This window comes from Gymnoscopelus microlampas, assembly GCF_963454915.1.
Source record: "Gymnoscopelus microlampas genome assembly, chromosome: 9".
Taxonomy (NCBI): domain Eukaryota; kingdom Metazoa; phylum Chordata; class Actinopteri; order Myctophiformes; family Myctophidae; genus Gymnoscopelus; species Gymnoscopelus microlampas.
Window position 1 is genome coordinate 53,744,487 of NC_139946.1, and position 14,855 is coordinate 53,759,341.

General features: G+C 39.3%; 1 protein-coding gene across 1 annotated transcript in view; it reads left to right on the forward strand.

Moving 5' to 3' along the window:
- The window catches only part of tomm70a (translocase of outer mitochondrial membrane 70 homolog A), a 115,207-nt gene extending 107,608 nt beyond the window's left edge, over positions 1-7,599 (forward strand). The window contains exons 12-13 of the mRNA XM_084066761.1: positions 7,021-7,101; positions 7,313-7,599. Of these exons, the coding sequence (XP_083922887.1) occupies positions 7,021-7,101; positions 7,313-7,316 (85 nt within the window). The 3' untranslated portion in view covers positions 7,317-7,599. The remainder of the gene's footprint in view (positions 1-7,020; positions 7,102-7,312) is intronic.
- Positions 7,600-14,855: the final 7,256 nt, after the last annotated feature.

A 14,855-nucleotide genomic window follows, 5' to 3' on the forward strand; every position in this document is an offset into this window, starting at 1 on the left:
TTACAATGTAGCATACTTCACCAACATCTCAGCAGATAACATGGCCCAAGGCAGACTTGGCTTTTTTTTTTCAGGTTAGGCTACATTGGTAGACTTAGCAAAGTGGGCATATTATGAATCAACTATAAAACAGATTACACCAGTGGTCACTGAACATATACTGGATAGGCATGCTGCACCTCTCTGTTCACCTGCTATTAATTTCAAGTAACATACAAATAATTCAATTCAATTCAATCTTTATTTCAGACTCAAGAAATAAATAAAAATACATATTTTATGTGTGTGTGTGTGTGTGTGTGCGCACGCGTGTGCGTGTACATACATATATACATACAGTGCCTTGAGATTCAAAAAATGATGAAATTAATTGTTTTACTCAAAATTCTCCACACTATACCCCATAATGACAAAATAAAAACATATGTTTTTGATTATTTTCCGACATGCACAGTTAACTGTGGGACCTGATAGAGACATGTGTGTGCCTTTCGTGTGTCATATCAATTTTATTTACCATAGGCAGACTCCAATCAAGTTATAGAAACATCTCAAGGATGATCAGTGCAAACAAGATGCACCTCAGCTCAACTTTGAGTATCATAGCAAAGGAAGAAAGAAAAAAAGAATACTTATGCACATGTGATTTTTTTTTTTGAGCGGTGCAACCGCTCCTATAAGAGGGTTTAGGACCCATCCGTGGTGAAAGTTTTTCTTTCCGTCGTGAAAATGTGTCTTTCGCTGTGACGCCATGCTGTGGAAAACACGCCCATAGGCTAATCATCTTCACACCCAGTGTGAAGTGCTGTGATTGGCTAGCGAGACGCATGATGAAATTAATAATAATGTAAAAAATGTAAGGACGTCACTTCTCAGGACGTGCTGTGATTGGCTACCGAGATGCATGATGAAATGTATAACTCATTAATATCACTGCTCACTTCACACTGGGTGTGATTATGTTTTATACATTTGCCATAACATCTTAAACATCTATTTTATTTTGTCATTATGGGGTATAGTCTGGAGAATGTTGAGTAACATTTTTGAATAAGGCTGTAACATTGTATGTACACTGTATGTGCAAGCACTGTGCGTGTGTGTGTGTGTGTGTGTGTGTGTGTGTGTGTGTGTGTGTGTGTGTTTCACACACTCTAACATATTTATACTTTTACCTAAGTATTCATTGTCAAAGCTTACTCTTCCACTGGGGCCTCACTTCTAGCTGGCAGAATGTGATAGGGCTCCTTTTGTCCACACGCTCTGTCACTTGAATTACGTAGCCACACCCTAATCTCCTTCTCAACATCGGAATCCTGAGGACTTGGATGAATGCGTTACTTTCTTACAGCCTCTGAAACATAAAAACAAATAGGCTTATATGAAACAATAATTTGTGTAGGAAGCAATTTCTTATTCGTTGCTGTCGGGCAGAAACCTTGTATCAACATCCTTCAATCTTTTTTTTGTTTTGTTTTTGTAAATGAAAGCCCTACTTCGTTATACAACATGTAAACCCTCTGTTAATTTAACTAGTATAATCCAATAGACACAAATAGTCCATTTGGGTTACTTGTTAACTACAGATTTTACAATGGAAGCTGCCATTCTCAGGTTACCTGTTAAAGCGTGTTGTGTGGGAAGCTACTCCAAGTGATTCATTCAACATTATGGTAGTCCTGAAAAAATCTAACACTTTGTTTGCAGACATAAACATACATAAACCGTGCTAAATCCAGATGTGACGTGTGTGGGCATTCCTGTCCATGATCTCCCTATGTATCTATTGGTGTTATCAAACATACCTGCTGCTGATAGAGAGCGTCTCACAGCAGGGGGTACGGCCACAGGTGAAGGACAGCTTGCAGGTGGAAGGTGGCTCACACTCCCTGTGGGCAAATGATGGTGTATGTCAGCGGGTGTCCAAACATATTTTTCAAAGAGGGACATATAAGAAAATATGAAAATACTTTAGGGTCGACTGCATCTCCTGTCATACTGCACCTTTGGACCATAATAAAAATCACATACAAATGCATCACATTACAACTATTTAATTTAACTACAGTGCGACATCAATAGCCGTTTGTCAAATGTAAATCACTCATCTGTACTGTATGCATGCACTGTGTTGCTATTATATTTACAGTCCAATAAATTATCTTTCTTCAAATGGCTGTGTAGTCAAACGTAACCAGGTGTGAAAACGTCTTTACAATTTTGTTTAATAGAGCACCGAAGTCTGACGTCACTGCCAGTAGAGGGCCAGTAGAGGGCGCTGTTCCAGGGTTCGTGGCTTTATTTTTTGTGTTGAAATCCCAATTTGGGAATCTTAGATCACGTCATATAAGAACTGTGTTCCAAACATAAACACACCACACTGGCGTTTTTGTCAGGGGGGTGGCACTGCATCGTTTATGATATTCATTCATATTTGATACAGCCTGTTTCTGGCGAAAATGGAATTAAAGGTAGGGTAAGGGATTTTATTTGGTTAAAATAAGTGTTAAATACCAGTACTCATTGATATAGTGTTTGTTCAGTAAAAGGAGTCTCCTTGTCTCTCCAGCTCTTTATTAAACACAAAATACATTTTCGTTTCAGTTTTAGTTTAATTTCCTTTTTTTTTTCAATCAGGATAGAGAACTCAATCAGGATACAGATTAAACAAGTGAAATTTGAAGTGATGACAATAAGAAATGAGCAGAAAAAAATGGAACTGGAACACTATAAAAATGAAGCTTAAAAATGGGTACTTTCTCCTGATTGGCTGAGATTTTGACACCTACCGAAAAATGTATTTTCTGTTTATTAAAGAGCTGGAGAGACGGGGAGACTCCTGTTACTGAACAAACACTCTATAGCAATGATTACTATCAGAATATAGTGATTTAACCTTTTAACAAAATACTTTTTGTTTTAACCAAAAAATATCACTTACCCTACCTTTAATTCTGCCTTAAAAGTCTTAAGAACTACTACTTCCGGGTCTGAAATCACTGTCCCCACAGCAGCCGCGTTCATGGGAAATGTAGTATTTGGGTTGTTTGACTCGTTTCTAGTGTTTATATTGTGTTACTCTTTGGGTAAATGTGTACATTTACACCTTCAGTCGATGCTTCATATATGAGTAAAAACACCAGGGAGGTGTGTTTATTTTTGGAACACAGTTCTTATATGAAGCGATCTAAGATTCCCCAATGAAGATATCAATACAAAAAGTAAAGCCATGAACCTGCGGAATGCGCCCTCTACTGGCAGTGACGTCAGGACTTCGGTGCTCTATAGAAATGGCATTTCTTTCAGTTAGGAATTCTTACAAATTCTACTGAGAAATAGCCTATCTGCCCAAACTAATTTCAATACACCATCATGTCAATTAGGGTTGCCAACAGTCCCGTATTAGCCGGGACGCCCCGTATTTGAGCCAAAAGGGGCGTGTCCCGTACGGGACTTTGTTTGTCCCGGACTCCGGTGTAAAGGGAAAAATAAAAAATATATTTCTGTTTGCGCACACTGCAGTGTCTGGCTGCATGTTTGTGTGCTTTATGAGATGGGCGCTAGGACCGCTCAGTTGACAGGGCAGGCACAGTGCTCGCACGAGTGCTTGTGTGTGTGTGTGTGTGTGTGAGATTTTCTCCGGTGGGAACGGCATCTTTGTTTGTGTGGCATGTCAGCCTGTTCCCAACCCTAACCCTAACCCTAAAACCGAAATAAAGTAACAAAAAAAAGTAACTTTATCCGCGGGAAACCCGAAAAAAACGGGCACGGGGGGCAGCGCGCGTGCATGTGTCCCGTTTCTCCAGTTCTGGATGTTGGCAACCCTAATGTCAATGTATGAATTAGGCTGCAAGCCTATGGAGTTATGGGGGTTATGGGGCTGGGCTGTGTTGTTTAACTTAAAAAAAGGGTCCAAATCCTTCTATTTTTTTACCAGGTGCTCGAAGAGCGCCTGAGTGCAGACAGGCTGGGACATCGTCATCAAGCGACACCTAAGCGACGCCTAAGTGACACCTATTTGTCATTGGCTGTCCTGGCTGTCCTTCACTCCTTTAAGCCAATGGCAACACGAATGGGCAGACGGCCCGCCCCCCGCAGTAACCGTGCTCCGCTCCCCTCATTCACACTTGCAGACAGACAGTGCAAGTTTTACTGCAGCCTCATGCAGGAGGGTTAGCCTAAATGCTAGCGTGCTTCATTAGACCTAGTTTGGCTATTAAAGGACGACTTCACCGCTTTTCAACCTTTCTTCATATAATTGATCCTCACTAATACTCATGATAAAATGGTACAAATGTTTTCTACTCGGTCTGTGTCTCAGAGGAGAGCTGTGGACAGTTCAGAGTCCCGTCTACCAGTGACATCATCAATGGCAAATCCAAGCTAATAGAAACTGCAGGCTTTCTATTCCTGGAAAGTTGCAATGCAATAAAAGAAGCCATTGTTCTCGTGTTAATAAAAATCTAAATACAAAATGTGAAATCTTGTTGGAAAAAAAAATCATGCCTAACGATGATGTCACTGGTAGACGGGTTTCTGGACTGTCCACAGCCCTCCTATGAGACACAGACCGAGTAGAAAAATGTTTTACCATTTCATCATGAGTATTAGTGAGGACCAATTATATGAAGATAGGTTGAAAAGCGGTGAAGTCGTCCTTTAAGTTATTATTTGGCCATGTTCACACTGACTTCAATCTCCGCTATTGTTGGGAAGACCCGTGTGGTGTCAAAAAATGTTTCCACCACTTATATAAAAAACATTATTAGCGTTTAGCGTCGCAGATTCAATGTTGCCAGGTTTGGCGATAGAAACAAGCAATCCGAAAAACAAGTAATCAGGTCTATGAAAACAATCACACACACACACACACACACACACACACACACACACACACACACACACACACACACAGCACCTGGTAGAATATGACTTTTGTCATTTCGTTCTTGTTTTTCAAGCGTTTGTTTTAAAAGAGCCGATCTACAAGCCCATTTTCAAATAGCCAATGTATATGAGGTTAGAGTGCCTAGATCGAGGCTATACCAATCTTACCTGCTGACATTTTGGACACCAGACAGACAGACGGACGGGCGGACGACTCAAGGTGGTCAACAATGCAGTCTCTCACATACAGGCGGTGGTCAAATAAGACTCCCTGTGCACAAATGATGGATGTTGAGCATTGAAGGATCTACAACAGTGGCTCTCAAATGTCAAGCATTATATCCATGCATTCAGACCATGTGCATTTTGTCAATATATCAACAATAAGCTAAGGCAGGGGTCTTCAACGTTTCTTAAATGTTTTATATACAAATATTGTATAATTATGTAGGCCTATAAAATTGTGATTCATATAAACATACCATGTTATTGTGCATTCAATACTAAGCAATTACAATAATAGATAGATTAATATATTCATGCTTTTAATTCAAACATACATGTACAAGGTACAAGGGTGGCCATTTATAAACACCTTATGAACTGAGAACCAATGTCAATACTATCAACAATCTGTCAATTGCACAATAATCATGTATACAAGCTATTCAAAATCGATAGAATCATGATTTATTTTAAACATAAATATGGAAAATATGTAAAAAAAAATATTTAAAGAAAAATTGACATTTTTGAAAAAAATAAAATAAAAATAAAAAAAAATCTAATTGTGTAATCAAGCTACAATTTCGCGGACCCCTGCAGTACCTCCGTGGACCCCCTAAGGGTCGCGGACCCCTGCAGTACCTCCGTGGACCCCTAGGGGTCGCGGACCCCTGCAGTACCTCCGCGGACCCCCTAGGGGTCGCGGACCCCCTGTTAAAGACCTCTGTCTAAGTTTTCATTTTATTTGTGCTCTTTCTCACACTGTGTGTGTGTGTGTGTGTGTGTGTGTGTGTGTGTGTGTGTGTGTGAGTGCTGATGTCAAATAAAGTTAGCATAGCAGCTGCTAGCAGCTAACTTTTAGCCACAACATTAGCTAAACATTAGCCTATACTATTCTACTGAAATGATATCTGAATTTGCTAAATGTACTCAAATACAACCCCAACACAACATCACACTTAAACTATAACAAATATTTGCTTTTAAACATAATTATTAATAATTAAAAACTCACCTTAGAAGACTAGGATGAGTGGCTGCATGTTGATTCAGACAGACAGGTGGAGTGATATGAGGCTCCAGGCTCTAGTCTACACAGTGCAATGTTGTAGAAAGTGGAGGGATATGCTGTGTTCTAGAAAAAAATAGTTCCAAGCTCAAGAAAAGAGCGGCAAATGATGTGGGAATGTAATATGGGCTGTGCCCACACTAAAAACGCATGGGGCCCAAAGGTACAAATCTGCTCTTGGCCCTGAACGGACAGACCCACACTGGCCCACTATGGGCAAGCCCCAGCTCAGCCCCAAGTGTGGGCTGCCCACAGCAAGCCCACGGTGAGACCACAGCTGTGGGCATCACCTGGGCAAACCCGCGATGGGCCTGTGCAGGTTTGGTGCGGGCTTGGCATAGCCCTCACTGCCCACACATAGCCTGCATGGGCCCCACAGGGGCTCGCTTGCAGTACTACAGAAAGAAGAAAGAACGTATTAATACGTCTGTTTTCTAAATACTATTTATTGATTTATAAATACTATTTAGAAATGGTTACACGAAACTTAGAAATGGGTATTATATGACCCGGTTCCCGATTTTCGTTGGTGTGGTTCTAAACAGAATTAGGAATTTAAAACTACAGTGCGGAAGCTCTTGGCCTACTGAATTCTGTTTCTCCATGTCATAACCAGATGCCTCTGTGCTATAGCCACGCCCCCTTCGCGCCCTGAACTGAACTGAAAAAAGGAAAGCCTTTGGCACTCTGACATACAGTATATACAAATGAAATACTGTATATACATATCAAGAGAATGTCCAAACCGCTGCTTTCTTACATGTTTTAAATCACATGTCTTATCTAGCCTATTTATTGGTTTTATTTAAGCTTCATTCTTTCTTTCTTTCTGTTCCTAGATATGAAGATGGCGATCTACCATCAGAGACATTCGTCACGTCTTCTGCTAGTTTCAGTTCTGTTGCTCTGCTACACAGGAGGTAAATGAATTAACAAACCTAAGGTCATTTGGCAGTTTATTTTTGAACATTGAATTAATTTTGCATAAATCTGTCATGTGGTCAACAAATATTGACTCATTTCCCATCTACAGCTGCTATTTATAATTCTTCAAAATGTGCTCCTGTTCATATAGCCTGTTTGTTCACCGCACCAAGCAAACAATGTTTATATCTTATCTTATCTTATCAGGTAAATGTCTGACAGTGAAATCATCTGTTGGAGAGGATGCTGTTCTGCTATGTGATGTTGGTATCACCACTGATGTTGCTAACTTGACTGTAGAGTGGTTCCGAACTGACCGAACAGATGATCAACATGTGTATTTCCGGAGGGGCAGGGGAGAAGAACTTGATGATAAGGATCCTTCCTACGAGGAAAGAACTTCCCTCTTCCAGGATGAAGTGAAGAACGTGTTCCTCAAACTGACCGGAGTGACACCATCTGACGAAGGAGACTACACCTGTTTCATTAATGAATTACACAAGCAATCCACTGTTCAACTCACTGTTGGTAAGGAAGTTGCAGGTCTGTCTGTCTGTCTGTCTGTCTGTCTGTCTCAGAACAAAAGGAGTTAAAAGCAGCTGGTGACGTGTGGCGGAGGAGACACATGCGCAACGCGCGGATAGGCTACAACCTTGCAGTGTTAAGTCAGATTAAACCACAGCTAGCTGAAGATGAGGGGTAACATTAATGTTAACTGGAAAATGTTTTAAAACCTGTAACCCCAAATTGTGTTTTTTTGTTTGATTAAAGTATTTAATAACCTGTTCTCGTAGTTTATTGCACTCTGCGTATCTCCACAGCTTTTGGCATGAACACAAGGCTTTGTCTCAAATCATCCCCTGTAATTGATACGAAAATATTTTGATAAAAAAATCAAAAGTTCATCGAGGCAAAGCATAAGCAGCAGCAAGAAGAATGCAGGTTGAGTTCTGCTCAACACAACAAAATATTTGTTTCCTCATCAGAAAAATATTCAACCATTTGTCTGTCCGTCAATTCTGTTAGTTATGGTGTGAGACAGATGAGTGAGGCACAATGAAAACATCTCAAGATTAATATTTATATGACAAATAAACCGTCTAATTGTCTGTCTGTCTGTCTGTCTGTCTGTCTGTCTTTGCAGTTGCAGCAGCACAGACACCACTTGGAAAAGATATGACGCCGGTTGTTGGGGAGGTCAGGAAGAACATCACTCCACAGACTGTAGAGTCTACAAGTAAAGTGCCTCATAATTCTGATCTTCTCTGGTCAAATGTATTTGGAACAGAACAAAATGTTCTGGCGTTTTAGACTAATGGCCAGTTGCAAAGTCAGACCCTGGACAGGTTCATAGGAAGACTCTTTCTAGACACAGGGACTGGATCTCTCTCCATTAGAGACCTCCACCTCAATGATACTGGTACCTATGAACAATGTAAAGAACAACCTATTATGTGTTAACATCACCAGTGCAGACCTTGTATTTCTCTAAGAGTTTGGCAGTTTGACACACAAGATTTAACACTATAGAAAAAATGTATTGCTTTTGGTCGAGCAGGTTCATTTTGCATCACAATATTGTTGCCTTTCTGCACAGTCAAAAATCTTTGATATTCTTTTGGACAGAATATTATTTCTAGGTTTTGAAAATAGGATATTGTAGATATAGCACAATACTTTATACATTTTCCCTCTTTTAGGTGATTCTGTTGGAGCCATTGCAGGTGGAACGATGGCTGCAGTTTTCATCATCGGTGGTTTTATAGCAGTAGCTATATCCTGGTTCCGAAAACAGAGAGGGGAAAGCAACACTCCGCAGGTAAAATTTAAATGAATCTCCACTGACCCACCTTTTATTCATTTTATATATTGTAGGTTGATCATATTGCTGAGTATTTCCTTGCCACTCATGTCATCTCTCCATTCAGCAGGGAACAACAGCTGAACGGGAAACCCTTGAGACCTCAACTCAAGGTACAGTTGCTTGTGTTTTTGTACAGTAGTGATGCAATGAATAGGTTAGACTGATCCTGATTTGACATAAGACTAACTAATAATAAGTATTCTTATTATAGGTTAATGGTGATAATAATACACCTTTTTTATTTGAAGCCAATCTCAAAGGACTAAAATGCTATTCTGAGAATTGTCAATGCAATGAGCTCTCTGCTTCATTTTATTTGCAGTTTAATAGGACTGAAGCTGGAATGGAAGGGAAGAAGGTTGTGTCATAAAGGCCTGGATGTCACTGGAGGTTTGTTACTCTCTCTGCCCTCAATAGCTAGACTAAAATGTTAGTGAGGGACTAGTGGAGAAGAGATCCAGTAGAACTAAAAGACAAGTCATTTTATCAAAAAAAAATTAAAAATAAAAAAAATTAAAAAGGGTAGCACATCCAAAAATGTCAATTAAATGGAGGACAAAGTACTGCAAAAATGCTTTAATAAGCATTCATTTGGGACTTTGGGTCTAGCACTCCACTGAGAAAACCCATTGTTGATGCGCAACCTCTTTTTCTTTTTTTTTTACAGGTAATTTTATGTTTGGTTGCGCTCGGGTTTTGCGCTCTGAAAATAGCAGATCTACAAGCTTATACGAGCTTGTAGATTGGCTATTTTCAGCATGCAACCAAGTGTAAAATCAGCCATTACGACGCCATCAAGGCACCGCCAACATACATTTTAGTCTACTAAATCAACTGTAGATTTAGTCGACTATAATCTTATGATATTTAGTCGACTAAAACTAGACAAAAACTAAAACATTTCAGATGACTAAAATATGACTAAAACTAAATGGAATTTTATTCAAAAGACTATGACTAAAACTAGTCATAGTTTGCAGTCAAAATCAACTCTGCACTGGAGGTTTGTTACTGTTACTGGGGGCGGCAGTGGCTCAGGGGTAGAGTGGCTGGGTAGAGGGAACTGGAAAACCGCAAGGTTCCCAGTTCGATCCCGGGCTGGGGCGCTCCCCTAGAGTTAGTGTCGAAGTGTCCTTGAGCAAGACGCTGAACCCCTAATTGCTCCCGATGAGCAGGTTGGTGCCTTGCATGGTTTCCTCCGCCATCGGTGTATGAAAGTGTGTGTGAATGGGTTAATGGCACAATCAATGTAAAGCGCTTCGGATAGAAGCGCTATATAAATGCACCATTTACCATTTATTTATTTTACTGTCCCTGCCCTCAATAGCTGCTGTTAAGTTGCTCACACCATGATGTGATTATGGCCAACAATAGAACTGTAACTTTATCAAGTAGTGAATGTGAGTAACTTTATGAATGTGACTCAGTCAGGGCACTGCTTTCAAGGACAAAGCATCAATGTACGTGTGATTTTTTTTAATCCAATGTCATTTATTTATGAGACTTTTTTTTTTTTGTAATTATCAGAGTGCAATACACCTGCCAACCATTAGTGTATCATGGTTGAAAGTATCAGAGAACATTTGGAGAAAATGGCTGGCGATCGGATTAAAATGCTTTTTATTGAACAATATGGGAAATACGGGTACTTATCGCGGTCCGGGTCGCGATAAGTAGTAAGTAGTAAGTAGTAAGTAGGTAGTAAGTAGTAAGTATTAAGTAGTAAGTCTCTGTGGCTCGGGGGTAAGCACTTTATATTTGAAATCTTGGCAATGTAAAAAAAAAAAAAAAGCACCACTATAAACCAGGGGGACTCGGAACCATGACGTTTGCAATGTTTTGTAAAATGCACTATCAGAAGAAGATCATAAATCACCAATCATCATAAATGTATATACACTGTGTGAAATGCCATGTAATGCCTTATGTCCTCATTCATACCTTGATACGATACATACATTGAGGACTCTAGCAGGAACATTGAGAAACATGCGAAACATGTGAAACTTATTAAAAAAATGAATTACGTTTTTAATAAAGAAATTGTACAAATATTTTCTGTCTGTATGTACGTACATACATACATACATGTTATGTTATGTATTATGGCATGTTATGTTTTAGGAACCATTATTGAGGCCTGTAAAAATGTAAAATTACACTGAATGCTAATTGCCCCGTTCTACCCATTTAAGTTCAGATATAATGACTGAAGGCCGTTTTCATGCTCATAAAAAAAAATTCAACAAAGTTCAGGGATCAGCTGCACCTTGCATCCCAGAAGACACTAAATCAAAGGATTGTAGGAGTCTTTAACCAGGCCATCACACCAGATAGTAAAACACACCTCAACAAGGACTTCAAGACTTCTACTTTCATGTCCTCCCTCTTGTGGACATACGCTCTAGTGGCAGGATAGCGTTCCTTACTTACAGAGTTGAAGTCGTGGTCAATTACATTGGTTCTCCAAGTGGGGTCTGGGGACCCCCAGGGGTCCCCAGCAAAATGTGTTAATATAGTATCACAAGCATTTTAACCTTTTGTACTTTGGCTATTCAAAAAATAGCAGATATACAAGCTCATAGCGCGGCACAGAGTTACTATGAGCTTGTAGAGCTGCTATTTTAAAAATGTTTTATTTTTTTTTGCAGATCTTTGAATATATATATTTTTAAGGCAACATTTGTAACTCAAATCTTTGCTTCTGGGGGTCCCTGGAACAACATATTTTAAGATGCGGGTCCGCGGCCAAATGCATATCATTTTGGGGGTCCTTGACATGAAAAAGTTTAAGAACCACTGGTCTATTAAGCCTAAGTATCCATTCTATGTTTTTGTAAACTCATTCATGAGCATCTTATGATGGAAGAAAACATCAATATCTACTCATAATGATCAAAGTCTCATGTTATTATAGACTGACTTGACTTTTGCACTTTTTTAATACTGCCTATACCAAGAGGTGAAGAGAAGACCAATCATTTGTCATTTAAAATGATGAGGAAATGTGTTTTTTAGTTTCTTGTGCTACTGAAGAACTTGATGAGGATCTCTCCCTCCTCTTCAAGTTTCCTCAAAGCCAAACCAAACAAGACAAACATCGCAACAAAGCCCAGATTGAATGCTCACACCGTCCATGAATCCATACCAAAGGGCAGCTTCTCAGTGGTGATGTTGGACATTCCATCTGTACTCACTTCCAAAATGCTACATTTTTGAAAGCTCTGGGATTGACCCGAATGTTTTACAGTTTGTCTCGTCAGCACCAAAGGCGGAGTAATAATAAGTAAGCCTTGCCGAGCCCTGAGGCCCATAGGGCAGGAGCCTATGCTGTTTCCTTAGCATGAGGCAGCTTGATGTACAAGTACACCCCCTTGACATGACGCTAGTATGAAGCAGGGAGACACTGGGTCCTGGTATGAGTCTTTGGTATGACCCGGCCGGGGATCGAACCCCGACCTCCCAGTCTCAGGGCAGAAACTTTACCAAATTGTGGACATTCCATATCAGCCATTCCCGGTAATCAGCTTGCAGCTCATGGCTGCAAGCTGATTACCGGGAGGCAGTAGACACCAGCGTGGAGAGAATGGGAAAGATTTCTGATCAAATCTAAGAAAGAGTCCCATCACTTCTTTGACCTGGGGACTAGAGTGTCATCATCAAAGCACCGACCCAAATAGAGTTATATTGACCCAGGAGGCCAGGGGTGATGATGATTCAAGGCCATCACAATTGGTACCCCCGAAGGTAGAAACTTTAGAAAGTGCTCAATAGGGGAAACATGCAGAGACTGTATTGAAAACAAATATATTATTAGCCTATTATTATATTAAATACAATATACAACAGGGTTGTATGACATCACAATATCATAACGAATCGACAAAAAGGAGTTTCAGAGAAGCTTATTGTTAATGTTTTGTTTAATAGTATCCAGTGGTGGAAAAAGTACTCACATTTTGTACTTACTTGCAGTATTAATACTGCAATGTAGAAATACTCAGTTAAAAGTCTGGAAATTGAGTAAAAGTCCAAAAGTATTGGTTTCAAAATGTACTTTACCAAAAGCAAAAGTACTCATTATGCAGAATATGTTTCACAAGGCATCATTATGTATAAAATGTATGTAAGTTTAAAGAGGTGGTTAATGTATGTTTTGTAATACTAATCAAAATATACAAAGCAACTAGTAAGTTGTCAAATAATTATAGTGGAGTAAAAGTATAATGTTTGCCTCTGAGATGTAGTGGGGTAAAAGTATGAAATTGGAAATACTCCAGTAAAGTAAAAGTCAAACCTCAAACTTGTAGTTAAATACAATACTTAAGTAAATGTACTTAGTTACTTTACACTGCTGATTAATTCACAGTTCTCTTTGTGGTCAAGTAGTTCTGTGCATGGAATGACTTGTTACAGTGTGATTCAGGATACAAAAAAATAGTATGAATGTATAATATAAGTTAGATATATATTTATATATGTTTTTATAGAAGGGCAATGAATAGGTTAGACTGATCCTGCTTTGACATAAGACTAACTAATAATAAGTATTCTTATTATAGGTCAATGATGATAATAATACACATTTTTCATTTAAGCCAATCTCAAAGGACTAAAATGCTATTCTGAGAACTGTCAATGCAATGAGCTCTCTGCTTCATTTTATTTGCAGTTTAATATAAGACTGAAGCTGGAATGGAAGGGAAGAAGGTTGTGTCATAAAGGCCTGGATGTCACTGGAGGTTTGTTACTGTCCCTGCCCTCAATAGCTAGACTAAAATGTTAGTGAGGGACTAGTGGAGAAGAGATCCAGTAGAACTGCCTTGTGTTAGTTTGTGAGAGGACCTAATTGAAAATCCAACCTGGAATTTATTGTTTTTTTTATCAATGTTTTACAAGTATGATCGGTGGGTTATAAGCAATCTAAATCAACTAAACTAAATGCAGGTGGACAAAATGAAACCACATTTACTCCCTTTGACCTTGGATTGAATCAGATCAGAGTGTTAGTAATTTAGATATATGTATTTTCATTACTTTTGAGTATTTTGTCATTTGTATTTGACAGGCCTGAAAAAAGTATATATTTGCACTTACAGTATTGTATCCAACAGCACTCTACTGCTAACCACTTGAACAAGAGATAATATTAACATGAAAATGTAATATCAGAAACCCCGGTCAAATTTATAATAATATATTTTTTATAAGTATAGAGGGTTTAAATTGACAGGCCCGAAGAAAATATATATTTGCACTTACTGTACTGTGTACAAACTCAGTATGTAGACAGGGACTGGGAAAGTCCAAGCGCATTTCCTCACTTTAAAGTGGTGTTACACTTTAAAACACTTCTGGTGTCATTTTGACATAATCAGGCTTTTTTTTATTGATTCAATATATAGATATTTATTCACTTTGCTAGGGTGGGATGGCTCAGGGTAGAGGACAGAGTACAGCAACTTGCAATGGGCCTGGTCTACAAGATATGCTACACCACAAAGACACCCATGTATCTGTCAAACTACTTCATAAATGTCAATGAAGTCCACAATCACAACACCAGAGGGAGCTCCACAAATCATGTTCAACCCAGATTTGGCTCTAACAAGGGATTACATGTTTACATGGGGCGGCCATAGCTGAGTGGTTAGTGAGCCCGCCTAGGGAGCCAGAGGCCCTGGTTGCCCCAGGTTCGATTCCAGGCCACACCAGCATATGTGTCGATGAAATGAAATTTGTCCCTGAGCAAGACTCTTAACCCCTAATTGCTCACAGGTTCTCATTGGAAACAAGACCGCAAGGACTTTCATGAACGACCTGTTAAAAGGAATTATCCTTATGTGTTCTACTGTCACAAAAATGTAGAACGCCTCACCAACAGCC